Raw genomic sequence first — 26,472 nt, 5'->3', positions numbered from 1 at the left:
CTGGGTGGCCGATACATTGCTGGATGCATTTTCTGCCATCCACAACAGGACCTGCTCACACTGCTCTGTTTGTAATAAAGGTCTACCATGTGGACCCATAAATTGGGATATGAAGCTGAGGACCCCAGAAACTTGCCTCTCTCCTAATCCCGCAGCAGCCGGCTGTGATTCACCAGGACCAGGTACTTGGCCTGTGCCCACACGCATGTGTAATAAACAGCCTAATGATGTGCCAAGTTTCATTTACTTAAACTGTGTTAAAGTTGAGTGTATATGTGTTTCTGTGATTCTCGTCCTTTAAGACAGCAGCCACTGCAATGGGAATGTGATGCTGGAGGGACACAACCCTATGAGGTCAGCCTGCCTGCCTGCAGACACAGTATGAGAAGGAAGCAGGATGTGATGACACAGGGGGAGCAGAAGCCATCTTTACAAGAGAGAGTACCAAGTGTCTGTGCTGCATTGAGAGTGTATGAAGATCTTAAGATTGACCAACAATCAAGATTGACCGACACCAACTACCCTGCGAGAAGTGAGGGCATTTCTTGGAGTAGCCAGTTACTATCGATGGTTTATTAAGGATTTTGCCAGGGTAGCAGCACCACTAAATGCTCTCCTACGGGGCACATCCGGTGGTCCGAAGAACCAGTCTTTGAAATGGGGAACTGAGCAGGAACAAGCCTTCCGGGAATTGAAGGATGCTCTGACAATGGCCCCAATCTTGGCGTATGCTGATTACCACTTACTGTTTCAGCTATATACGGATGCAAGCCTGTATGGTCTCGGAGCAGTGCTTTCCCAGGTTCAGGATGGCCAGGAGCCGGTTTTAGCATACGCCAGTCGGTCTTTGCGGGATTCTGAAAGAAATCCCGAGAATTATAGTTCATTTAAGTTGGAGCTGTTGGCACTAGTATGGGCCATGACTGAGAAATTCTCTGAATATTTGACTGGGGCTGAAGTTTTAGTACTGACTGACCCATTAGCTCACCTGGAAAATGCCAAGCTTGGGGCTTTAGAGCAGAGGTGGATAGCCCGAATGTCTAAGTTCAATTATCACATTAAGTATCGGACCAAGACAGAGAACCAGAATGCTGACAGACTTTCCAGGGTAACTACCCAGACCCCCACAGGAGATGTGGATCATGAGTTAGAGCATGTGGAGGTGCCTGACTTCAGCAGATTTTCTCAGGCCTTGGCCACCGCTAATCAGTGTGAAATGGAAGGGACTGAAGTGGCTCCTTTCTTTGGTCCCTCAAGGCAGGAATGGGCACAGATGCAGCAGGCCCATGAGGGTCTGGCACGGATGATCAAGTTTGTTGAAGAAGGCAAGAAGCCCTGTAGAGAGGAAAGAGAACGACTGACACGGGAGATATTATGGGTTCTGAGTCAGTGGGAGAAGTTGGAGATGAAAAATGGAGTTCTATGCCGAAAGGATTATCTACCTTCTGAAATCGATGTTCGATACCAAATTGTAGTGCCTATTGGCTCGCTCTTTGGCGATGGAGGCTCATAACAAGAATGGTCACTTTGGTCACGAGAAGACCTTTAGTTGGTTACAGCATTTCTGATTTACTGCCATGGTCTCCATCAAATGGTTGAAGAAGCATGCCGCAGATGTCGAACTTGTGAGACCCATAAGGCAATGGAACAGAGCGCTCCCCTGCAAACCATAGTGACCCAGGAACCTTTGGAAATCGACATGATAGACTATCTAATGGTGGGCCCATCCAACAGCGGGCACCAGTATTGCCTCGTAATGGTGCACCACTTCACCAAATTTGCAGTGGTAACCGCCACCAAGGACCAGACAGCTGAGTCAGCAGCTCGGACTCTGTGTCAAGATTTCATTCGAGTGTATGGGTGTCCTCAATGCATCCACTCCGACCAGGGAGCCTGCTTTGAGGGCCATGTAATGAAGGAAGTTCAACGCATCTATGGGATAAAGAAGTCGCACACGACTCCATACGATCCGCAAGGGAATGGGGCCTGTGAAAGATTCAACAGAACTCTGCTACAGATGCTGCGGACTCTGGAGGAAGACAAGAAGTTACAATGGCCTCAGTTCTTGTCTGAGATGGTGTGGGCCTATAATAATCATGTCCATTCTACAACGGGGTACTCCCCTTATACTCTCCTCTTTGGGCGGTCTGGGCGAAGTATGGGAGAATTACAGCTGACTGATGTGGATGGATTCCCTCCAAGGGATCCAAACTCCTGGGTACGAGCGCATCAGCAGAGACTTGAGACAATCCATCGATTAGTGCGGCATCGTCTACGTGAACATTCTCATTCTGATAAGACTCCAGTGCCAGCCAGGTGACCTGGTTCTGGTGCGTGTCAAGAAGCCCCAAGGGAAACTGGAAAGCAGATGGAAGGCTGTGCCATATTGTGTTGTTGGCCGCAAGTATGCCAATGGGCCAGTGTCCAGAAGGAAGGAGCTGATTGTGTTCGAGTACTTCACAGAAATATGTTGCACCTATGTAATTCTGAAGAAACAAATTGTACCAGAAATGCCAACGTCAATGAGCTACCACAGTCAGAGACTGGTGGTGTGGAATGGGCCTATTACGATGAGGATGATTGCTGGCCGATCCTTGCTCCTGAGGATGTTCCACCGTTGACCACTGAGCCTCCAGCCTGTGCCCCCACTGGTGCGGATTCTGCTAGTACTTCTCAGCCCATGGCTGAAGTGTCCCAGAGTATTCCACAGGTCCTCAGACGGACTACTAGGAAAAATGCTGGCACCCCCCCTGTTCGGTATTTGCAGGATGAGTTTGTTTGGCGTGCCATACAACGGTACACTACCACTCTGCGCATAAAAGTACAACCCTCTGGATATTCAGTCATTGGCAGGGACTGCCAATCTTAAAGTGGGGGGAATATGTAATAAACAGCTCAATGATGTGCCAAGTTTAATTTGTTTAAAGTGTTTAAAGTTGAGTGTATATGTGTTTCTGTGATTCAGGTCCTTTAAGACAGCAGCCACTGCAATGGGAATGTGATGCTGGAGGGACACACCCCTATGAGGTCAGCCTGCCTGACTGCAGACACAGTATGAGAAGGAAGCAGGATGCGACGACACAGGGGGAGCAGTAGCCATCTTTGCAAGAGAGAGTACCAAGTGTCTGTGCTGCATTGAGAGTGTGTGGAGATCTTAGAGGACTTTCCTGTGCAGCTAACCTGTGTGTAATTCAGTCCAGAGGCAGACGGAGTATAAAGAGACAGTATGTTCAGTGGAGCCATGCTGAAAGGACTGTGCCCAGTGGCTAACCAGTAATACTGACATTGTGGCTGTGGACATTGCCGCCAAAGTTAAAGACTGGCAGTGCTGTTGAGTACCGGACGGTAACTGCAAAACCCTGGCTTATATCACACCGGGGTGTATGGATTCTGCAGGACTGTCAGTGTGCTGAGCTACTTGCTGTTGGATTTCATTGCATCCATTTGGTTTTCCTGCCTGCTGAGAAGGATCATATTGCCTTGGATATTGTGATAACCGTGAGGAGAGGAAGCTTTGCTGTACAAGAAAGGGACGACATTGGGCCCCAACGCGCGCTTCTACAAACTGTAAGCAGTCCACCCGGACCACTGGTAAGAGGGGTGTGCACCCAAATGTGAAGTTAGGGTCAGTTAGGGATAGCTTTGGGAATATTGTTCTTTCAGTGTCCGTGCTGTGGAGGTGGACATAGTAAATGTGGAATATATTGTGAAATCCAACTTGAATTGTTCCAACTATGCTGTGTATTTTGCTTGTCCTTATTCCTGTTCTTTTACCATTAACTTGCCTTTATTAACCTGTAGTAAATACATTTTTCTTAACTTGACCAGCCCGTGTGCGTCCTTTCTAGTTGCAGTGCCCAAACCACCTGTTTTGCTCTTGGTACAGACACGCATGTACGTCCACGTCCACGTCCTCGACCCTTACCCCTACTCCTCATCATGGTGGATTAAGGATAGAGCAGGGCCCAAATAAATTACCCCACTGTACAGCACTGACAACTGAGCCTTAATTCACCGCACACAGAGACTTGTAGATAGTGGAGGCTCTATGCTGTGACTTGAAAAAAGTAACCCGCTGTCTTGCACTGATACCTAGGGGTAATTTACTACTCGCAGAGACTTGTAGATTATAGAGGCTGTATGGAGGGGGAGAAGACTGTAAAGCCAGTGGATAGTGCTGGTAACTGCAGCGATCTCAACCGCACCAACAGAAATGGTATTGTCAGACGCTCTGCACAGCGGCTGAGCTGAAATACTTTGCAGTGGCCCCGGTAATATTACAGTACTATTTAGCGGTGAGACCTCTGTGTAATGCACAGCAGCCAGAGAACGGTATAAATGAGGTAGTTCGCAGCAGGCTAGGAATAATTGGAGTGCGCTTTCACGGTGAGAGCGTTATAGTACAGCACTGCAGCCAGAAAAAAGTCTAACTGAAAGGCTGCAAACAGGCCTAGCTGCGTAATACAAAAATGGAAGCACTACTACTCCCAGCAGGCCCCAAGTAAAATGCACATGGTAAGATGTAGCCCAACGAAGGAGCTTTGCGGTTTTTGCACGGAGGATACGGACTGTATAGTGTATATAACTTTCCCTCTAGAAGTGGCTGTGGCCCAACGCTCTGCGTCTAATTCACTGCAGACACAGAACGGTATAAATAAGTTTGTTGGCAGCTGCAGGCTAGGAATTATTTGCATGCACTTTCACGGTGAGAGTCATATTTTACTGCACACTCCAGCCAGTAAAACATATTACAAAAGGCTGCTGCAAACAGGCCTAGCTGCGTAATACAAAAATAGAAGCACTACAACTCCCAGCAGGCACCAAGTAAAATGCACACGGTGAGATGTAGCCCTTAGAAGGACCGTTCGGGTTCTTGAAGACTGGATCCTACGCTAACACTTTCCCTATCTCAGCAGCACTGTCCCTATACTCTGTATAATAGACTGCAGACTGAGAACGCTATAGCTGTAATGGCCTGCACAGCCAGAGATGGAAAAAAAAAATTTGTGCACTACTGCTCCCAGCCAGCCACAACAGTAATGCACACAGTCAGATGTAGCCCTAAGAAGGACTGTTGGGGTTCTTGAGGACAGGATCCTACACTAACACTTTCCCTATATCAGCAGCAGCACTTTCCCTAATGCCTGCCAGCGTGTGTCTGAGGCAAGCCGCGGGCGGACCGCTTTAAGTACACTTGATCTCACCAGCCACTCACTGCAGGGGGGTGGGATAGGGCTGGCATGTCACAGGAGGAAGTGGTAATGCCTTCCCTGCATGTCTATTGGCTAGAAAATGGTGCTAAACATGCGAGCATGGAAATGGAATTGACTCGAGTACCGCATGGTGCTCGACTCGAGTAACAAGCATCTCGAGTACCCTAATGCTCGGACGAGTGTGCTCGCTCATCTCTATGCTGTAGTTTAGGCAGGAGGGCATGCACTAGCATTTTTGTTAACTTGAAGTTGAGGAAAGAGTGACTGTGGTAAGGGCTTAGATGTGTGGTTTGAAATACTGGACAGAATCAAAGGAGATGACCCAGAGGCACTGGACTTGTGAGACTGGGGAATATTGGAACCATTGATTTTGATTGATAGTTTTTGTGAAGGGTTGATAGAGCTGCGGGAAAGATACTGAATTTTGTATTTGTCCATGCTGGTACTGAAAACCATGGGATTCTATGAGCTATGGAGAAGAGTACAGAACCTTGAGGGCCACCAAGAGAGATAGGAAAACAAGTCCACTACCTGTGATCATTTTCTTCATACTTTCTGATATGTTAAAGTGTTTACTCCAATTTTAACACCAATTTTCAACATTAATTTCTGATGCTCTTCTTTGTGCTTTTTTTTCATAAGGAACGGAGGAAAAGGATTTCCCATTGGTAGTGCTGGATCTTTGGAGTAGGTGAGACGCTCACAGATAGGTCTAATGTTCGAGAAGAACCAATGGAGAGATTTTTCTGCAACATGAGTCCTATCTGTGAGCGTCTCACTCTGGAGGTCCAGGCCTGTCACTGGGCAATCCTTATCCGGGAATCCTTGCACTAAAACTGGATCAAGCTCAGGATACCATATTCTGCCCAACGGCTTCACCTCCACATGCATGTTATTAGCCTTCGTGAGAGTTGTGCTTTCTAAATTCACCTGAATCGGGTCAGTAAGATCTACCTTGGACAGACATCTGTCTGGGATGATTTAGTGATCTTGCATTGAGCAGGTGGTTGGGCCCGATGACCAACTGTACTGTTCTATGAGTCTACCATTTTTTAAGCTGTAGATCAGTGCCCATTGTGCCTCTCTCCCTGAAGAGCCCCTTATAAAATATGCCCCGTATCCCTACAGACCTCTCAGCCCGTAATAGATTGGGCCTCTGTGCAGAGGTGACACTTTGGCTATATGAAGCCTAGAAATTTCTTATGGCGGTCCTGCCATCAAATACGGTTGGCAGCACTAGGATGGCATACAAAATAACTTCTGATGCTAGCTATTAGATATGGCTGCAGAATATGTTGGCGCTATACAAATAAAGATTATTATTATTTATTATATATGTAGGGCCACTGCCCTTACTTTCTCCTTTTGTCTAGCACTGAGAGGGTTAATCAGCACTGACAGGGTTAACCAGTTCTCTGCCTCTCAGATCACCTGTGGGGTTAATTGGGCATTACTCCCCAATTTAAGGTGAGCTGATGTACTTGGTTGCCCTTCACAGTTTAGACATAGTTTAAAATGACTTCTTTTTATTGAATAACTTTTATTAAAAAAACATAGAACAAAAAAATAGGGCACTACAGATAACCCTCTAGATTGTCAATATATTGGCCTTAGCCAAGAGGAGAACGACTATAGCCACTCGCTTAATTTTTCATACCCTTCTAGTGTCTAAGACAGGGCCATGTATTTCTACGATAGTGCGGTAGCTGTCCTTTACTTCGCAAAACTTGGATTGGGGTGGGAGCAAGTTTATTTTTGATTACGCATATCTTCCCAGAAATTTATTCCTATGATCGAGGTTTGATCAAGACTTAGATTCAGTACAAGTATCACGACAAATAGTCTTGTATCTTTTCCAGTATCAGAGGATGGAAGGTCTGCGAACAACCAAGGTGTATGTCTATGAACTTGATGATAACTATTGTTACAAATAGTGATCAAGTTCATAAAAGCCCCTCACCTATCCTTATTGTTACACATGTAACATTATAATCTCCAGTTTTTATATTTTTCATATTTGTTTGAATCTCATTAAATCTCGACGCGTTTCGCCGCTTATTTTAGCGGGTCATCAGGAGATTTACTTTCATGTAGATTATTGTAGCTCTGGTTTCATACAGATGACTATTCCAGAGTCTAGTTAGCTCTATTTGGAGATGATAATGATAACTCTTACAGAGACAGAGTATTCAGTGCAAATAGTACTTTCTAGATATAGAGTTTGTGGATTCATATAGAAAAACAACTATAATATCAAAGTGGTTTGTGTATAGTTGTAATCAATATGAGATCCTGTCTCCTTTTTTCAAAAGAGGCAGTCTTATGATAAACAATGTGCTGCTATAAATGATATAGATCTCATATAGTCAGGTCTGCACAATTATAGGAGGACAGCCTTGAATATAGACAGTCACTCCAGATAGTGCCAAACTCTATTATCGTGATTGATATGAGATCTATCTCTTTTCCTTAGGAGCAATATTGTGATGGTCAATCATTTGCTCATTGTGGTATAGATCTCATATAGTCAGGTCTGCATAACTAGCAGAGAGCAGCCTTAAATGTAGGCTATCACTCTATAGGATGCAGGACTGAGATCTAAATATTTTAATTTTTCTTTTTTATAGAGAAGACAGTCTGCAGTGAGCAGGCAGCGTCTCTACAAAGTATAGATCTCAGTATTTTAGGCAATCTGCAATCAACCGCAACCAAAAAGAAAATAAATTGGGAATATTAGATAAAGATGTTCCCCAGTTGTGGTTGAAGCAGCCTGACTTTTCTAACTTCTTTTGGAAGCACTGCCTATTGCTGATAGAGATATTACTAGTCTATGGTAAGAATGGTAGCGCCTCTGGCCTGTGAAGGGCTTAAATTTGAGAAATTAGACTTTTTTCTGCCTCTGTGAGTACACGATGTACTTGGTTGCCTTTGAATTGGTGTTTTAGTTCATGACAATCAGCCTTCATTGGTCATTCTGTTCTGTGTCAGTTCTGCCCGCTCTCTGGGTTCTGTCTTGCTGTCTGACTTCTGTCTTATCTGTGTCCTGTCTGCCTCTCTGTCTTGGGTCTGTATTCTGACCTTCTGTTCTGTCTGAGGCATCTTGCATATCTGCATCTGTACTTCTTATGGTAATTTTCTGTCGGTTTCATGTCAGTTTTTCTTTGCTCTATCTTGCATCTGTCTGCTGCCACTTCCATCTGGTTCCATCTGTTTGCCAGTTCCCTCTGGTTCCTAGTATTACCCCTTCAGAGATAGAGACACCCGAGGTTTCAGCGCAGGGATGCCCTTTTCTGGACGATCGCCTTGCTTCCTGAGGTTAGTTGTCTCGTTAGTGTAGGGACTGTGAGACAACAAGGACCTTTGAAGCTAGGCTCGCGGCTTAAGTGACTTGGCCAATTCATGAACTAATTTGTCGCACCTTTATAGCTATTCCTTCTGGTTAATCATGCAGGTTTGCTAGTGAACGTTTTCGGTGTTTGGCATCTATCTTGCCTCTGTCTGTCCGTGAGTATGTGGTTCCTTTCTTTGTTCTGAGTTCTGCTTGTACTCCTGTATCTGAGTTTGTTCTGAATTCCTGTCTACAGTCCACCTATCTTAGAAGTCAGCTACCAACCACTCCAGGACTGTCCTCCGTGGACAGTGGATCCACATTTTCCATTAAATTTGTAACAAAGACAACAGTAAGTAGCGACCGCAACATCTAGGTGGTGAGACAGAAAGAAGGGCTCCAGTTCAGAAGCTTGCTATGGGGCCCAGGCTTCTCTAGTTATGCCCTTGTATATAGTAACACGCTAACAAAAAGTAAGAGCAAGTGCCAAGTACCAGATAATATAACATAGTACCCATGTACACCACAAGGGGGACGTGAGACAAATAATCCCGTGCCTGTACCTTCCTGCCCCGGGATGGGGCAGCACTGATGTAACTTCAGCAAAGCCTTTGAGGATATAATACACTGCAGGGCTCAAAGGGGTTAAAGACGCAGCAGGAAATTTATGAACAATGTCTAGAAATAAAAAAGTGTTGTCCGTAGCAACCAATCACAGCGCAGCTCTCATTCCTCACGGTGATCTTGAAAAATAAAGTTTTTTGCCTACTTGGGAAAGAAAAGGTCATTTTGCTTTTAGACGCTTTCATAAATCGTGAATGATTCCAACTCATCTGCAATTTCCTCTTCCCCTCGCACATCACAAGAGCTCCGCCCCCTTATATACTGATCACATGATGGTGACATCATCACAGGTCCTTCAGCTATTGCAGTGTAGCAGGTCCTGGCCCCTGCTGTTGTCTCTGTTATCAGCCAGAGGATATATATATTAGACCTTCACGTGTGACTCCGGCCGGCAGGTAAGAGGCGGCGGAGGGTCTTGTGGGGAGGTCAGACACGGTCCATGTGGTTATTACTACAGGGCTGCGGGGGAGGAATGTATGAAGGTCCCAGAGGATGGATGGCGGTGATATACAGAGCTGTGAAAGTGTTCCTGGCCGGTGGGGAGAGAACGCTGCGGAGGAAGAACGCTGATGAGGCCGGAAGGCCGGTTTCATGCGCCGCCACAAAATCGCAGCAATAACGCAGTAATTTTGCTCATGAGATGTCTGAGTGTCGGCCATGCTTCTCACAAGACATCGCTGCCGAGGGGCTCTCTAATGGTAAAAACGCATCGCACAAAAATCGCAAGTTCGTGAGTTGGGATGTGATAAACAGACGACTCCATAGGGAAACACGGCCAATAAAGATAGAGCAGAAGATAGAAGATCGGACATGCTGCGATTATTATTTTTCCTCTGCACAGCATCGCATGAGTGAAAACATCCCAAATGTGAAGGAAATCCCTGAAAATCACGGGCGCCATAACTCTGCATTTTATTGCATTCTCTCATCACGCAAATTTATCGCCCGTGTGAAACCGGCCCAAGTGTTACGCCGCCTGCACACCAACAGATCTGCATTGTGGAATCCACGGCCGGCGCCGCACTGCGGATCATCAGCAGGTATCATTTGTTACATGCTGCCGAAAAGTGTTTCTTCCTGCGCACTCGCCGAATCGAATTGCAGGAACAATCGCAGCCTGTTCCATTTTAGTGCGGATTCCGCACAGACGGCTTCAATTGGGGAAGGTCGGGGATTCTGCGTCATCAATCTAGCGACGGCACGAGAAAAATAAAAAAAATTTTAAATGTGTGCTGCGCATGTTTGATGGCGGATTCACTTGCAGTAAAGATAAAAGAAGACAAGTATGCAGAATCCGACCCGTCCGTGTGCCGCCGGCCGTAGTCATTGTTTTTGTTAATTAACACAATACAAAGTGACTGAACAAAACAGAAATGTATTCCCATCAGTATTCTTTGTGACGCCCCCCACCTTCACAGCAGCATCGGTTCTTCTAGGTATACTTGCACACAGTTTTTGAAGTAACTCGGCAGGAAGGTTGTTCCAGGCATCTTGGAGAACTAAGCCCAGATCTTCTGTGGATGTCGGCTCGCTCCAATCCTTCTGTCTCTTCATGTAATCCTAGACAGACTGGATAATGTGAGATCAGGGCTCTGTGGGGCCAAATCATCACTTCCAGGACTCCCTGTTCTTCCTTACACTGAGGATAGTTCTTAATGACATTGGTGGATGTTTGGGTTTGTTGTTCTGCTGCAGAATAAATGTTCATCCAATCAGATGCCTCCGTAATGGAATTACATGATGAATACATATCTGCCTGTATTTCTCAGCAGTGAGCACATTAATCCTGACCAAATCCTCAACTGTAAACTTACAAGGATCTTCCACTATCCTTCCCTGCTGCCTGCAGACACTCATTATTGGACCGCTCTCCACCATGCTTCACTGTTGCCTGCAGACACATTATTGTACTGCTGTCCACCATGCTTCCCTGCTGCCTGCAGATACTCATTATTGTATAGCCCTCCACCAAGCTTCACTGCTGCCTGTAGACACTTATTATTATACTGCTCTCCACCATGCTTCACTGCTGCCTGCAGACACTCATTATTGTACCGCTCTCCACCATGCTTCACTGCTGCCTGCAGACACTTATTATTATACCGCTCTCCACAATGCTTCACTGCTGCCTGCAGACACTCATTATTGTACCGCTCTCCACCATGCTTCACTCTTGCCTGCAGACACATTATTGTACTGCTCTCCACCATGCTTCACTGCTGCCTGCAGATACTCATTATTGTACAGCCCTCCACCAAGCTTCACTGCTGCCTGTAGACACTTATTATTATATTACTCCCCACCAAGCTTCACTGCTGCCTGTAGACACTTATTATTATATTACTCTCCACCATGCTTCACTGCTGCCTGCAGACACTCATTATTGTACCGCTCACCATCATGCTTCATTGCTGCCTGCAAACACTCATTATTGTACCACTCTCCACCATGCTTCACTGCTGCCTGCAGACACATTATGGTACTGCTCTCCACCATGCTTGACTGCTGCCTGCAGACACTCATTATTGTACCACTCTCGACCATGCTTCACTGCTGCCTGCAGACACTCATTATACCGCTCTCCACCATGCTTCACTGCTGCCTGCAGACACTCATTATTATACCGCTCTCCACCATGCTTCACTGCTGCCTGCAGACACTCATTATTATACCGCTCACCACCATGCTTCACTGCTGCCTGCAGACACTCATTACTGTACTGCTCTCCACCATGCTTCACTGCTGCCTGCAGATACTCATTATTGTACCACTCTCCACCATGCTTCACTGCTGCCTGCAGACACTCATTATTGTACCGCTCTCCAGCCCTTCGGCAAACACGCTGCCTTTTGTTATAGCGAAATATGTCACATTTTGACTCATTAGTCACGAGCACCTGTTGCCATTTTTCTGCACCCCAGTTCCTATGTTTGCATGCATAGTTCAGTTGCTTAGCCTTTCTTGTACATGAATATCTAATATTTAGGGAATGCCAAAAAATGGGGATGGCGGGGGGGATTATTTTTAGGAAGTCAAATTTTTTTTCGTATAAGTGGGCAATGGGGCCTGGAATTTATTCAGTTCTGCCCTGAAATCCAGCGGGCATTCCCTCCATTATGGGCCTAGCCATGTGTCCTGTAAGTAGATTAGGGCCACAATGGGTATGTTTCTGAACACGGGACAAACAGGGGTATCCATTTTGGGGTGAAAGTCTTCATTCCTATGTACACTGTTCAAAAAAAACAGTTTTTAAATTGACAAAATTGACAAACAAATGAAAATCGTAATTTTTTCCTTTTGCTTTGCTTAGATTCATTCAAATACTTTGGGGTCAAAATATGCAGTACACCCCTAGATGAATTTGTTAAGGGGTCTAGTTTTTAAAATGGGGTCATTTGTGGGGGTTCTCTATCGTTTTGGACGCTCAATGGCTCTACATGTGGGCAATGGGGACTGGAATTTATTCCGTTGTACCCTGAAATCCAACGGGTGCTCCTTCCATTATAGGCCTAGCTATGTTTCCTTTAAGTAGATTAGGGCCACAATGGGTACGTTTCTGAACACGGGACAAACGGGGGTATCCATTTTGGGGCGAAAGTCTTCATTCCTATGTACACTTTCCAAAAAAAACAGTTTTTAAATTGACACAATTGCCAAAAAAATGAAAATCGTAATTTTTTCCTTCTGCTTGGCTTAGATTCATTCAAAAACTGTGAAGTCAAAAAAGTCATCATACCCCTAGATAAATTCGTTAGGGGGTCTACTTTTCAAAATGGGGTCACTTGTGGGGGTTCTCCATCGTTTTGGTCACTCAATGGCTCTACAAGTGGGCAATGGGGACTAAATCTCCTTCAAGCAAAATTTCTGTTCCGAAAGCCACCGGTTGCTCCTTTCATTTTGGGCCCCATTGTGCATATAGACGTAATACTAGGGCCACAATGGGCATGTTTCTGAGCACAGGACAAACAGGGGTATCCATTTTGGGGTGCAAGTCTTCATTCATATATGTGCGGTACAAAAAAACTGCTTTTAAAATGACAGAATTAACAAAAAAATGAAAATCGTAATTTTTTTCCTTCGGCTTGGCTTAGATTCATTCAAAAACTGTGAAGTCAAAAAAGTAATCGTACCCCTAGATAAATTCGTTAAGGGGTCTACTTTTCAAAATGGGGTAACTTGTGGGGGTTCTCCATCGTTTTGGTCACTCAATGGCTCTACAAGTGGGCAAGGGGGACTAAATCTCCTTCAAGCAAAATTTCTGTTCCGAAAGCCACCGGTTGCTCCTTTCATTTTGGGCCCCATTGTGCATCCAGACATATGATTAGGGCCACAATGGGTATGTTTCTGAACACGGGAGAAACAGGGGTATCCATTTTGGGGTGCAAGTCTTCATTCATATATGTGCTGTACAAAAAAACTGCTTTTAAAATGACAGAATTACCCAAAAAATGAAAATTGTATTTTTTTTCCTTCGGCTTGGCTTAGATTCATTCAAAAACTGTGAAGTCAAAAAAGTCATCGTACCCCTAGATAAATTCGTTAAGGGGTCTACTTTTCAAAATGGGGTAACTTGTGGGGGTTCTCCATCGTTTTGGTCACTCAATGGCTCTACAAGTGGGCAATGGGGCCTAAATCTCCTTCAAGCAAAATTTCTGTTCCGAAAGCCACCGATTGCTCCTTTCATTTTGGGCCCCATTGTGCATCCAAACGTAAGATTAGGGCCACAATGGGTATGTTTCTGAGCACGGGACAAACAGGGGTATCCATTCTGGGGTGCAAATCCTAATTTTCATGTGTACTATAGAAAAAAGTCCTGTCTTTAAAATGACATATTTGCAAAAATATGACATTTTTGTTTTTCTCTTCTAAATTGCATTGACTCCTGAAAAAAAACTGTGGGGTTAAAATACTCATGACACCCCTCAGTGAATACGTTAAAGGGTGTAGTTTTTAAAATGGGGTCACTTGTGGGGGTATCTATCATTTTGACTCCTATGAGCCTTTCCAATCTTGGATTAGTGTAGGAAAACAAAGTGTTCCTCAAAATGCTGAAAAGTAATGTTACATTTGTACGTCTCCTAAATGGTTTAAAAAAAAACGAAAGTTTTTCCAATGTGCGCCCAAAATAAAGTAAACGGATGGAAATATAAATCTTAGCAAAAATTTCTATATTATGTTTGCACATATTTGAGATATTGCAGTTGGAAATGTGAAAAAATTACGATTTCTTTCAAAATTTTCCCAATTTTGGCGCTTTTAATAAATAAACACAAATTCTATCGGTCTTTTTTTTCCACCTAAATGAAGTACAACATGTGGCGATAAAACAATGTCAGAATCGCTTGGATATGCAAAACCTTTCTGGTCTTTTTCCATGCTAAAGTGACACGTGTCAGATTTGCAAAATTTGGCCTGGTCATTAAGGCGCAAACAAGCTTGGTCACTAAGGGGTTAAATGTTTGATCATAGACCTTTCTGTAATCCTGCAGAATCCCTGACTTTGTGCAGGTGTACCTAAAAGAACTGAAGCTGTTGTGAAGGTAAAGGGCGGTTGCACCAAATATGGGTGGGATTTAAGTTTCTCTTTTGTTCCTTCACTTTGCATTTTATTAATTGGCAAAAATAAACTATTAACACTTTTTATTATTGAAGGTATTCTAAGGCCGCCTGCAGACGGGCGGGTCGGATCCGGCGGCGAGAATTCTCGCCGCGGGACCCGACCCCAGCGCCTGCAGGGAGGAGCGCGTACTCACCCGCGCCTGGCGGCCCCGGCCCTTTCATGTGCCGGCTGCCGGGCAGCCGGTGCATGCGCAGACCGGAGACGGCGGCCGAGTGAGTGACGTTTCTGTGCGAGGCTCTGCGAGCCCCGCACAGAAATAGGACATGCAGCGGTTGGGATTTCCGCCCGTGTGCAGGCGGCCTTACTTTAAAGCATTTTTTCCACAGCGGTCAAAAACTTTTGCACAGCGCTGAATATGTATTTGTGTGTGTATGTATATGTGTATATATATGTGTGTGTGTGTGTGTATATATGTGTGTGTGTGTGTGTATGTATATATATATGTGTGTGTATATATATTATATATATATATATATATTATAGCACAGTACCACTTCTCCTGTCCTTTATATATACAGAGTTAGCCAACAGTCTGGAAACACCCATTTAACAGGTGCAATTAGGAGAAAATTGACTTCCAATGTATGAAAGTACTAATTCAGTGGGAGGCTGCATTTTTGGTGAGAGAGACATTTTTACATCATTTAGTCCATCATGCATTATTTTATTAATGTCCGTAAAAATCTGATGCTAAACGTATGAAAGTCATGTGAAAATAATCACAGAAATGTAAAAGAATTGTGTGAAAACCGCACAAAAAATTTGCATGATTTTTCAGGACTGAAAAAAATACCCTGAGGGCGCATTCAGACGACCGTATATCAGCTGGGTTTTCACGCCCAGCCGATATACGGCGTCCCTCTCTGCAGGGCGAGGAAGCTGGAAGAGACGGGAGCAGTGCACTGAGCTCCCGCCTCCTCTCCACCCCCTCTCCGCCCCTCGCCACTATTTGCAATGGAAGGGGGCGGGACAAGGGTGGAGTTAAGTTCCCTGGTGTAGCTCCGCCCCGTCCCCCCTCCCATTGCTAACAGTGGCGAGGGGCGCGGAGGGGGTGGAGAGGTGGCGGGACCTCAGAGCACTGCTCCCGGCTCTTCCAGCTTCCTCGTCCTGCAGAGAAGGACGCTGTATATCGGCTGGGCGTGAAAACCCAGCTGATATATGGTTGTCTGAATGCGCCCTTAGCTTGTATTCACATTTACGCTGTAGGCATAGTTCTGAACCTGCAGTATAAAATCATACATGAAATAGGGAAACAAGCCGCACTTGTCTTTAATGGGGTCCGGACAGCGTTTTCCAGTCAAGTCAATGTGGTCCGTACGGGTCCATTTGACACTTCTCGTACTTCCATTCTTTATCTCCCAGAATAGAAATTGGACCAGAAGCAGGGTGCAGATGTGAATGAGTCCTTATTTTCTATATATGAACACTGCACGTTATCATTTCCCTTAAGCCCAAGACCACACCAGTGAGAGACCGTCTCCCATCCAGACAGGAAACGAGAACCTCCCAGATGTCTGTAAAGGCGGGCACACCCTTAACCTCCTTGGGTCCTGTCTGCTGTCCATAGGGCATGTTGGAGGGGGTAGCTGCTGCTTAGCTTCCTCTGCTCTTTCACGGATTCTTCTAGATCTCTAAAGGTGGTGGACTGCAGGGCCTCCCTCCCAAAGTTCTATGGCATGAGAGGTTACCTGTCCCCGATGTAAGTCTCCACTTGCAGCCCTAGGTCAGCCTCAATCATCCTTTCGTCTCCTGCCATGGATGATGTGCTCCCCTGGCTCTGGAGATGATAAGGGAAACTTCTCCCAAGTTGTGGGGGAACCCTTCAGCGGTGGTGGTCTACTCTCTTGGTTGTTACATCTTGCCTGGAGGTTTTGGAGGGAAGTCCCTTTCTCTACCTCGTGGGATACTTCTCCTGTGGTTGTGGGGGAACCCTTCAGTGGTGGTGGGGTACTCCCTGGGTTGTTGTACCTAGCCTGGAGGTTTGTGGTGCTTTCATAATCAGGTAGAGTTCAGGTGTGCACTCCTCTGGGCGGTCACCACTGATAGGAGCAGGGGGCTGCGGGAAGAAATGAGCGCTTTCTGAAAGAATTACCCTGTATAAGAGATTGAATGTTGCCTCAAAGGAGCTCTAGCATTTTTTTTTAAGTCAATACTTACCTATTCCTCCCCTGCTCCTCCACTACCCGGATTACCTCACTGCAAGCCGGCCGGATCCTCTCCTTCCTGTGAGATAACAAACATTTGCGGCATTCTGCTTCCTGCAGGTCACTGTACGCTACATCACTAGTGACATAGTATTCACTGCCTAGCAGGGAATGTTGAATCGTTGGCAGCCTGCAGGTGCGGTGTCTCGCCACAAGTGTTCACATACTATATGAAACACTAGCAGAGAGCCAATGCGCACGTTTGGCAGTAGGCTGCTGAGGATTTGGCATTCTGGGTACTCATTTTACTGGCCTCGGAAGGATGGATGGCTGAGTCAACCTTGAGCTGAACCATGTGGGGATTGAACCGCATCCTTCAGGTCATGAGTTAGAACTTAGGACTGCATTCTGCTGTCACTCTGCGCCACACAAGGCCCATAGTGATTAAGTGTTGATATGTACTCTGGTACTGTGGGAGTTAACATGGTGTACTGGTTATAGTGGGGATTAGGTGTGAGGTAATGAGCTCAGAGGCAGAGGCTGATCACATGATGGTGACATCACAGGTCCTGTAAGCACACGGCTGCTGTCTGACTCAATCTGTAAGAATGTTGTTACAGTCCTACTGGATAAATTTACACGGTGAAAGACAGAAAATGAACTATATGAAATATCTTCAAAACAAGATCCAATTAAAAAAATGTAATGGTCATATTTGTGTTCAGCGCACCAAGATACTCCAGATTAGGACCTTTTTAAGTCAGTAACAATTTCAGTGTTGACCAGTGATAACCTTATGACTAAGTCTGTTAGCCTTTATGACCTTGTGTATGGCCTTTTGGCTCTGCCTGAAGCTTTAATGGCTTTGTCTATAGCCTTAGGGTCGTACTTGTAACCTGATAGTGTTTATGGCTTTGCCTATAGCCTGTATGGCTTGAAAAGGAAGCCAATAGTACAACACCTGATAGACTGCAGGCCAGGCTCAATCGCCGTAGACCCTAGTGGAATGCAGAGAGCCAGTGTGACCGACTGTGGTGATACAGGGCAATCCATTGCATTGCCAGTAGGGTCGCACTCTTGTATAGTGTGGCGCACCTATCTGTGGCTGGCATCTTTGGTATTCATTCACATGTGCAGACTATGTTTGTTTGCAGCATACAAAGAAAAAAGATCCCGTGCTACTGTGCTCATGAGATGTTATAGGTGAAGTAGGCAGCAACTAATCAGTAACGAATTTCCAGTTTTGTGCTTGAAAAAGCAGCTTGCAGATCTGAAACGCGTTGTACCCTACTGATTCCTACCATTGTCGCCTATGCCTGTCAATAAATAATTGAAGACTACCAGGATCTTCTTTTTAAAGACGTCCTTGGATTTAGGGGAGCCCAGTTATTTTCAGTAGGGCTCCTCTACGAAGTAAGTGTGCCTCTTTACTTCACCTATACCATCTCATGAGCACAGTAGTGCGGGGTCTTTTTTCCTTGTATACTGGTTATCACCAAGGTTTCCACCTACGGGTCCCTTCCCTGACTCTCTCCCTATTAATTTAGGGATATTTGGGCCGAGTATGTGGACGCCCGACCTGTGACGGGCAGCTCACTCTCGGTCTCTTTGTTTGCCTATTTTCCTTTTGTTGCCTACTGGGCACACCTTGTGGCTTGAGCGCTGGTCCATATATATATATATATATATATATATATATATATATATATATATATATATTCTCTCACCTATGTTTGTTTGTAGTCACTCCTTCCCAATCTGGGCTGGGTTGAGAGAATGGCTGTACTATTAATCTGCATTGAACAAGTAACTCCTCCATATCATAGTATGGCTCTCTACATTCTACTAGGGTCTACGGCGATTGAGCCTGACCTGCAGTCTATCAGGTGTTGTATTATTGGCTTCCTTTTCAGTGAATAATGTCTGTTTTTTTCTCTCATCTCAGTGATTTTATAACCTTATAGCTTGGCCTATAGCATAATAGCCTTTATGTCTTTAATCTATAACTTCATGGCTCTGCCTACAGCCTGATAGCCCATTTGACTTTGCCTATAGCTTTCATGGCCTTCATAGCTTTACCTATAACCTCACGACTCTGCTGATAGCCTAATTTCATGGCTTTGCCTTATGGCCAGTTGTAGCCTTTGCCTTATGGCCGGTTGCGACCTTTGTCCTATAGCAGGTTTTGCGGTCTTTGCTTTATTGCCGGTTGTGGCCTTTTGCCTTATGGCCTGTTGTAACTTTGCCTATAGACTTTGGGGTTTTGCCTGTGGCCTAGTGGCCTTTGTGGGTTTGGCCTTTTAACTTTACTTTTCTATGGTCTATAGCAGTGATTGCAAACCTTTTAGAGACCAAGTGCCCAAACTGCAACCCAAAACCCACTTATGTATCGCAAAGCGCCAACATGTCAGGGGGCATTGCTTATCACGACGTATGATTTTACCCCCATCGTTATAAAAAGGACAGGGCCGCTTCAACATAGACAGGGTGCAGCTTTTGACTACTTTTTGGATGGGGAAATGCTGCGGAATTTGCCACGGTAATTACTGGCACATATAAACATACCCCAGCGGCCCCAGCGACACCCCACGGTGGCCCCAGCGACACCCCACGGCAGCCCCAGCGGTACTATTGACATCCCACAGTGGTCCCAGCGGTACTATTGACATCCCACAGTGGCCCCAGCGGTACTATTGACACCCAACAACGGCCCACAGTAATAATAGTGCCCCTTCCCCAACGAGACCCATATACGTACCCCATCCTCCTCTACTCGCCGCTGCTGCTAGCGCTGATGCCAGGTACACAGTGTGACATCAGTGTGTGCTGCCGGATGCCTCCCGTACTGGTGTATCTTGTCACCACCGGACGCTAGGGGTATGACAGGGTTTCCATGCAGGAACGCCCCTGTTACACCCCTAGCTTCCGATTGGCTCCCCTGCAAGCAGGCTCCAGCAGCAGCGTGTGCCAAGATTTTTGCCTGGCCTCCAGGGTTACGCCAGTGCCCCCACACTCATGACACAGTGCTCCGGGCCACCCCCACTGCTGACACTGTGCTCCCAGCCCATCACACTCATAACAGTGCGCTCTTGGGTCCCCCTTCCCACTGTGGCCGCTGTCACTGTGCTCCCCGCTGTCCCACTCAATGCTGGCTGTGTAGGGCCATGTGCCCGGCTGCCACTGTCCTCCCTGCTGTTAGCCTGCATGCCGCCACTGTACATTGTTTCCCCCGTGCGCCGGCCCAAGGGGACACTGACAGCGGGGGACCCGTCCCGCCGGCAGAGCATGTAGGGAAGATGCTGGGCTGCCACTGCAGTGGAGAAGGGAGCGAGCCAGGGACACTGACAAGGCAGAGAGGGAAGACCATCAGGGAAAGCTAATGGAGTACATCGAGGACATGTCTCACCTGCCAGGGCCATTGGTCCTTCCTGCCCCTGCCAGTATTCAGTAAGTGGTGAGCAGTCGATGACTCTGCGTGCCAGCAGAAAGGGCTCTACGTGCCGTCTCTGGCACGCGTGCCATAGGTTCGCCACCACTGGTCTATAGCCTTTGGGCTTTGCCTATACCCTTTTTCTTTTATAATTAGGGCGTCTGTGCCAGACCTTGGTCTAGTATAGGTGAGGCCCACATGCCACATGTTAGCCTGTTGTTTTGTGACTGCTGAGCATTGCCTACGGCTCTATGATCTGCCTGTGACTTATAGCCTCTAGGCTCTGCCTATGCCCCGTTTACTCATATCCTCTGTGTTGGGCTGTTGGCCGGTGACCTCTGATTTGATAAGTGATCTTCAGTGGAAAGACAATAGACGAAGCCTCTTTTTCCTCACCGCATATCTTCAGTAAGGTATCTATGGTAAAGAATACCTTTGGGAATTTGAAGTAAGACTGTTGTGATGATTACATAAGAACAAAATGCCAAATAGATGGAGGTTACAATTTACCTCCAATGGTGGATTTTTATATAAGAATCTTTCTTCCTGAAGTTGCCTCCTTATGTGGAATAGTTATAGGAGGGTTTATGCTTTGGAACATTTATTTTTGATAAGCTGTCTTCACGGATCCTCCTAACTTTAAAATCAAGAACTCAATCTAGAATCTTGGCTTGGATTCATTCTGAGTACAAGATATTGGGATCATACTTCCTAAGAACAATATCATAGTATGTTCCATAGTCTAGCTGGCTCTAATAGAGAAACCAGTAAAACGAGGTCTAAAAAGCTGTTATATATTCTGTAATTTGGAGCATATATTTGGCTGGCAGTTTTCATCATCAACAGGGAGTGTTGATATTTCAAGGCTACAAGTCAGTTGGAGTTTCTATATTGGTGGATTCTCCAATCCAATAGGAGTTATTAGCCATCTGTAGACTAATACCTCAGGCTATCAACCCTCCCTAGTTATTAATCTGGTTTAATCTCTCACTGGAGCTTAGGGGCGTAAGGGGAACACAAGAATACTTAGCGGTAATCCATTTTCCATGACAGCAACACTAATTTTGCTCCCTACTGAAGTATTTGAGTTACAAATAAATTAATACATTTTAAGTCTAAATGTAAATAAAAGGGATAGGCCTCAATTAGTCTATGGATCTTGCTACAGAACTGAGAAGGTGTAAGGCATGCCCACATTTAAAGAGATCTGGAAGGTCCCTGTTTCCTCTCCGGACAGGAGGTGGTCTCCCACTAGTGTGGTCATGGGCTTATGGAAAACTGATTACCGGTAAGTAATCTTGTTGTTTACAGTGTCCTGTATCCATTACACTGCTGGAAGCTACTACAGCAATCTCATGACTGTCATTGTACACATGATCACTTCAGCCAGTCACTGTCCTTAGCTTTCATGTCTGCATGAACGGCACTTGACCACCTAGGACAGTGATGGCCTACAGTAGTCACATGAATGATGAATGGCACATGACTGATGCAGAAACTTCTGGTACCGGAGTATGGAGGCACTTGGGGGTTAAGTAGGTATTTTTTACTGAAGTGATGCTACATCGCACTTTGGATGGTTTATCTTCTCTTCTATTGTCTTTGCGTTCCTTAAAGGAATGTTCCTAATTCACATAGGATATAACATGAATGTCTGATCAATACTGGACCCATGTCTGTAACCCACACTTATTTTGAAAACTGCCCGTCCCGTTAACCTCATTCTGGCTTACCACCACTGCCTGAGATTACCAAATCACCTAAATTGGCTGTTATACACCCTTTTTATTTAAGTTTCATAGAAGTGAAAGGGAATTGCATAAACAGCGTAGCACAGCGAACTGCCGTCAGTACCAGAACCCTCCGGTTTATCCAGTTCTCTCGTATTCTCATCCAAAGCAGTCCTTCTCCCGAATGACCCACCAAAGATGGATGAAGAAAGAAATGATGTTACCATAAGAATATTAAACTTCACCATGGAGATCATCTACCTGCTGACCGGAGAGGTAAGCTTTTCTGTATTTCTATGATCTTTATTGTATTATGTAACAAGTCAGACTAAGGGAAGAGCAAGTCCATTCTAGGAAGTAATAGAAACAGTCCAGTGTCCGGTATAACGGCTTCCAGACCTTCCAAGTGAGGGAGAACTAAAGAAATGAACAGCAGAAAATGTGAAGATCGACCACCAATAGGGTCAGTTCTGTGTGGTGGGAACCAATGCACTAATAGTAATGTTGTAGTAGCAATGAGAATAGTAAGTAGGCTGAATGTAATGTGGAGGAAAGGAATTAAAAGAATTACCCAGCTGGAGTTTGGCCTCGAGACTTGAAATTTTGTCACTAATTTTGACATCTATACAGACACATAGAAAACTGGTGACAGGAGGAGCCCATGGTCCATCTTGCCTGCTCTTACATTATTTCAATTTTTTGTTAGAATAGATATATATTTTATCCAGGTAGATTTACTATCACTTACTGTTGATTTCCCAACCACTTTTGCCGGAAGTTTCTTTCCAGCATAAACTACTCTTTCAGTAAAGTAATATTTTCTGGCATTGCCTCTCATGTTCTTCTCCACCAAATACACTGGCTGTCAAAGAAACCAAGCACCTAAAAGTAGTGTTGCTCATCTTGATCGATTAGGTGGTAAAATCATCAAGATTTTTGCAAAATCAAACTGGGTTTGAACCAATACTTGAAATAAATCATGGGAAAATTGAATTTCCCATAATGCCTGCTGCAGAGGTCAGTGTGCAGCCAATCAGCAGCCAGGGTGTCTTGATGATGTCACCAAATGTGTCTTTGAAACCGCAGCTGATGACAGAAGAGTGGTCATCTGTAAGATCTGCGGTAAGCATTTAAAACATGGCAAGAATGTAAAAGAACCTCAGCACAACTTGTATGAACAGCCACATGAACTGCCACCACCCACATTGCCTTGGAGAGACCACCTATTTCAGAGGGTAAAGAGTCAGCCTCATGCTGTTCTTTACTCCTACGTTCTTTAGTGGTCTCTTCCTTCATCTCCCTCCCTGTTCATGCAGTAGCCTCTGAGCACAGAGAGGCAGTTTTGTGTAGGGGCAGTAACATGGCTACTTCAGGCCTCTCCTCTGCTCTGATCGGAGAGCAGAAATTGAATGGCCACCATCATCTTCACTGACATTGACATCTACCCAACATTCCAGAGTGTCCCAGGTCAGCAGCCATCCCTCTATCCCACAGCGCCAACTATCCATGATCACAGAGCCTGAATGCAAGCATTGCACTGTTGCTTGTAATGGAAATGCTGCCCTTCAGGCTAACTGACACAGATGCTTTCAGCAATGAAATGCTCCATGCTAACCAACAGTACCAGATGCACAACCACCATTTATTTGCTCAAAAAGCCATTCCTGCACTGCATATTCCTAGCATTGAAGAACGCTGTCAGTGATGGGGTTCACCTGAGCAGCATGCATGGCCAGTGGTGTTACATATCCTTAACAGCACATTGGGTCATTATCCTACAGGTGGGGCATGAAGCCAAAAGGGGTGGTCCACATTTCATGGTACTCCGAGAGTTGTGATACATTCATCCTTGTCTGTCCCCTCCTGACCTTCCTCCTATGCCTCCTTCACTTTCTCCACCTCTCCATACGACCTTTCAATAGCTTCCACATTGACACAAAATCCAGCCTCTATCTCAAGCAGTCCCATTGAAATGATTGGAGTTGCAATATGCATGCTTGGCTGCCAGATGTATCACTAGATCACAATCTCTCACTTTCGACTTCAATTCTCTACCTGTCTCCCTCCATACCCAGAATTACACGATGGTGAAGAAGACATCGGCTGACGGTACGACTCCGAACAGCCATCTCCATGAGTCAGGAGGATGGAGCAGGGGCCAGAGCCCCATCACAGAGGCTCCTCCTCACTTACCGATACATGAGCAGAAGATCCTAGAACTCACCAACAAGATCACTGAGCTGCTGACTGGAGAGGTGACACTGCTGGGAATGTTGGGAAATTATGCAGTAACAGCACTAGTGGTGTCTAATGACTTTATCATTGTGTGTGTCAGGTGCCTATAAGGTGTCAGGATGTCACTGTCCATTTTTCCATGGAGGAGTGGGAGTATTTAGAAGGACACAAGGATCTGTACAATGACATCATGATTGAAAACCACCATCCTCTTATATCACAAGGTAAGAAGATACAGATATACTATTGACATTATTTTTTTCAACTGTCTTGTTGCCCTTTACTGTGGGCACAGGGAAGCAATAACAGTCATGTAAAGGCCTTAGTGCTACAATGTACAAAGCTACTTTGCTCATTCTACCACTTGACTCGCCCACTACTTGCTCAATCACTTGACTGTTTACCTTACCAATGTGTTTAGATTGGTTAAGTGGACACACTTTTCCTGACTCCAATCTCTACCTTACTTATATAAACCTGACATAAGCAACATTTTTTGGCGGTAACTAATAAATGATGTTTATATACCTCTACTGTGCAGGTGAACTCCATGGTGACATAAAGCTCCATGTTGCCTACACATTTTGAACAGTTTGTTCTTAGTTTGAAACGTGTAGGGAAGATGCAATTTTTATGCCTGTAAACAAACTTATTTTAAATGAAAGTGAAGAAATAAAGCACTTCACAGGTATAGACTAAGATAGCTTAGTCAATTAAATGATTGACGCTATTAATCCCACTAAAGATTTTTTGGTCAAATATACATCTGTGGCTCCTAATGAACCGCTCTAAAGCGAGCGGAGCAACGCGTTGAGCCGTATTTCTCTGTGACTTCACCAGTCATTCAGAGCCGTAGTTCTCTGCGACCTCTACATACGACTGTCATCAGTCATTCAGTGCAGGAACTCTGTATATGCACTAAAGTTATCCACTTATACTGACCATGCTATTGTGACCATTATCTACATTGGAGACATTGGATGCATAATTCAAACTTGCACCTAAATATATCTTCTCCTCTTTTTTTGTGTTAATGTATGTTAGTCAGCCCGTATATGTTTTTAAGAGTTTCTAATAAACTATATTCTTTTAGTCTATACCTATGAAGGGCTTTTAAGAAAAATTTACATATAGACTTCCCGTCTCTGTGATAAGCAATGAAGAAATAAAGCAGAAGCTTTTATTCCCCCATGTCTGAGTGCTGACATAATATTTTGTCAGTGCAACAATTCCAGCCATACCAGGTGAAGCGAAAGAGCTGGGTCTTAAAAGGCCCAAATCTACCTTATTCATATCTTTAGCTATTATTCATATGTTCTTTTCTTTAAAAAAAATGCTAACGAGCCCAATTTTCCTTGAGTTCCAGACTCAGTTAAAAGAATAACTCCTGTTTAAGAACAAGGCACCTGGACAATCCTTCAAGTCTAAGGATGCCGATAGGCTTTCAGAGTGCTGCTTCCTTTAGCCTATCCCCGCAACTGCTAGCGGTGTTTGCAGCAAGCATGTGAGGAGGAGGGGTACATGGTTTTAGTGCTTGATGTGACCATGTCAACCAGGGAGCTGTTTCAAGACTTACCACACAGTTTTAAGTTATTAATTTTATCTAATGTATAGGTGAAGCCAAAGAGGTAGTGCGTAAGGGGATTCTTTTTAGGTAGTCCATTTTATTCTTTTTTTTTTAATGTGTTTTATAAAACATTTTTAGACTAGATCGTTCATTCCTCACTAACCAATCTTTAAGGGTGGGATTCTTTTTAAGAGATCCTTTTATTTACATTTTCTGCTTAGTGTACAGACTTTCAAAAAAGGGCAGAATTATTTTGGGAGAGTTTGTAGACTCAAACAAATCTTGTTCTTTATCAATATTTTTTTTAGAATATTTTTTTGCACATTTAATTTCTGGACTTTAGAACTCACAAACTAATCTTTATGATTATGACAGTTAATTGTCCATTCCAGAATGTATATGCCCCACAAGTGTCCTTGAAATTATAAAAATAAATGAAATAACAATTATTACAGTGTTGCTCAAACAAAACATTAGCACATTCTTACTGGGCAACAAGCGCGGTCCATGCCACCTGTATTTGTAGCAGTCATGTAGTTCGTATATTTCAAACCCTAACCCTAACTTGCAAGCCCTTGAAC

General features: G+C 44.8%; 1 protein-coding gene across 1 annotated transcript in view; it reads left to right on the top strand.

Annotated features, from left to right (window-relative positions):
• The window catches only part of LOC136612220 (uncharacterized), a 51,210-nt gene that overhangs the window by 18,245 nt on the left and 6,493 nt on the right, over positions 1 to 26,472 (top strand). The window contains exons 5-11 of the mRNA XM_066592458.1: positions 581 to 1,292; positions 1,602 to 2,316; positions 3,849 to 3,894; positions 8,798 to 8,893; positions 22,192 to 22,365; positions 24,165 to 24,344; positions 24,425 to 24,548. Coding sequence (XP_066448555.1) covers positions 581 to 1,292; positions 1,602 to 2,316; positions 3,849 to 3,894; positions 8,798 to 8,893; positions 22,192 to 22,365; positions 24,165 to 24,344; positions 24,425 to 24,548 — 2,047 coding nt within the window. The remainder of the gene's footprint in view (positions 1 to 580; positions 1,293 to 1,601; positions 2,317 to 3,848; positions 3,895 to 8,797; positions 8,894 to 22,191; positions 22,366 to 24,164; positions 24,345 to 24,424; positions 24,549 to 26,472) is intronic.

Source organism: Eleutherodactylus coqui, chromosome 1 (assembly GCF_035609145.1).
Source record: "Eleutherodactylus coqui strain aEleCoq1 chromosome 1, aEleCoq1.hap1, whole genome shotgun sequence".
Lineage (NCBI taxonomy): Eukaryota > Metazoa > Chordata > Amphibia > Anura > Eleutherodactylidae > Eleutherodactylus > Eleutherodactylus coqui.
Note: the sequence above shows the minus strand (reverse complement) of the source record. Positions and strands in the feature narration are given on the sequence as shown.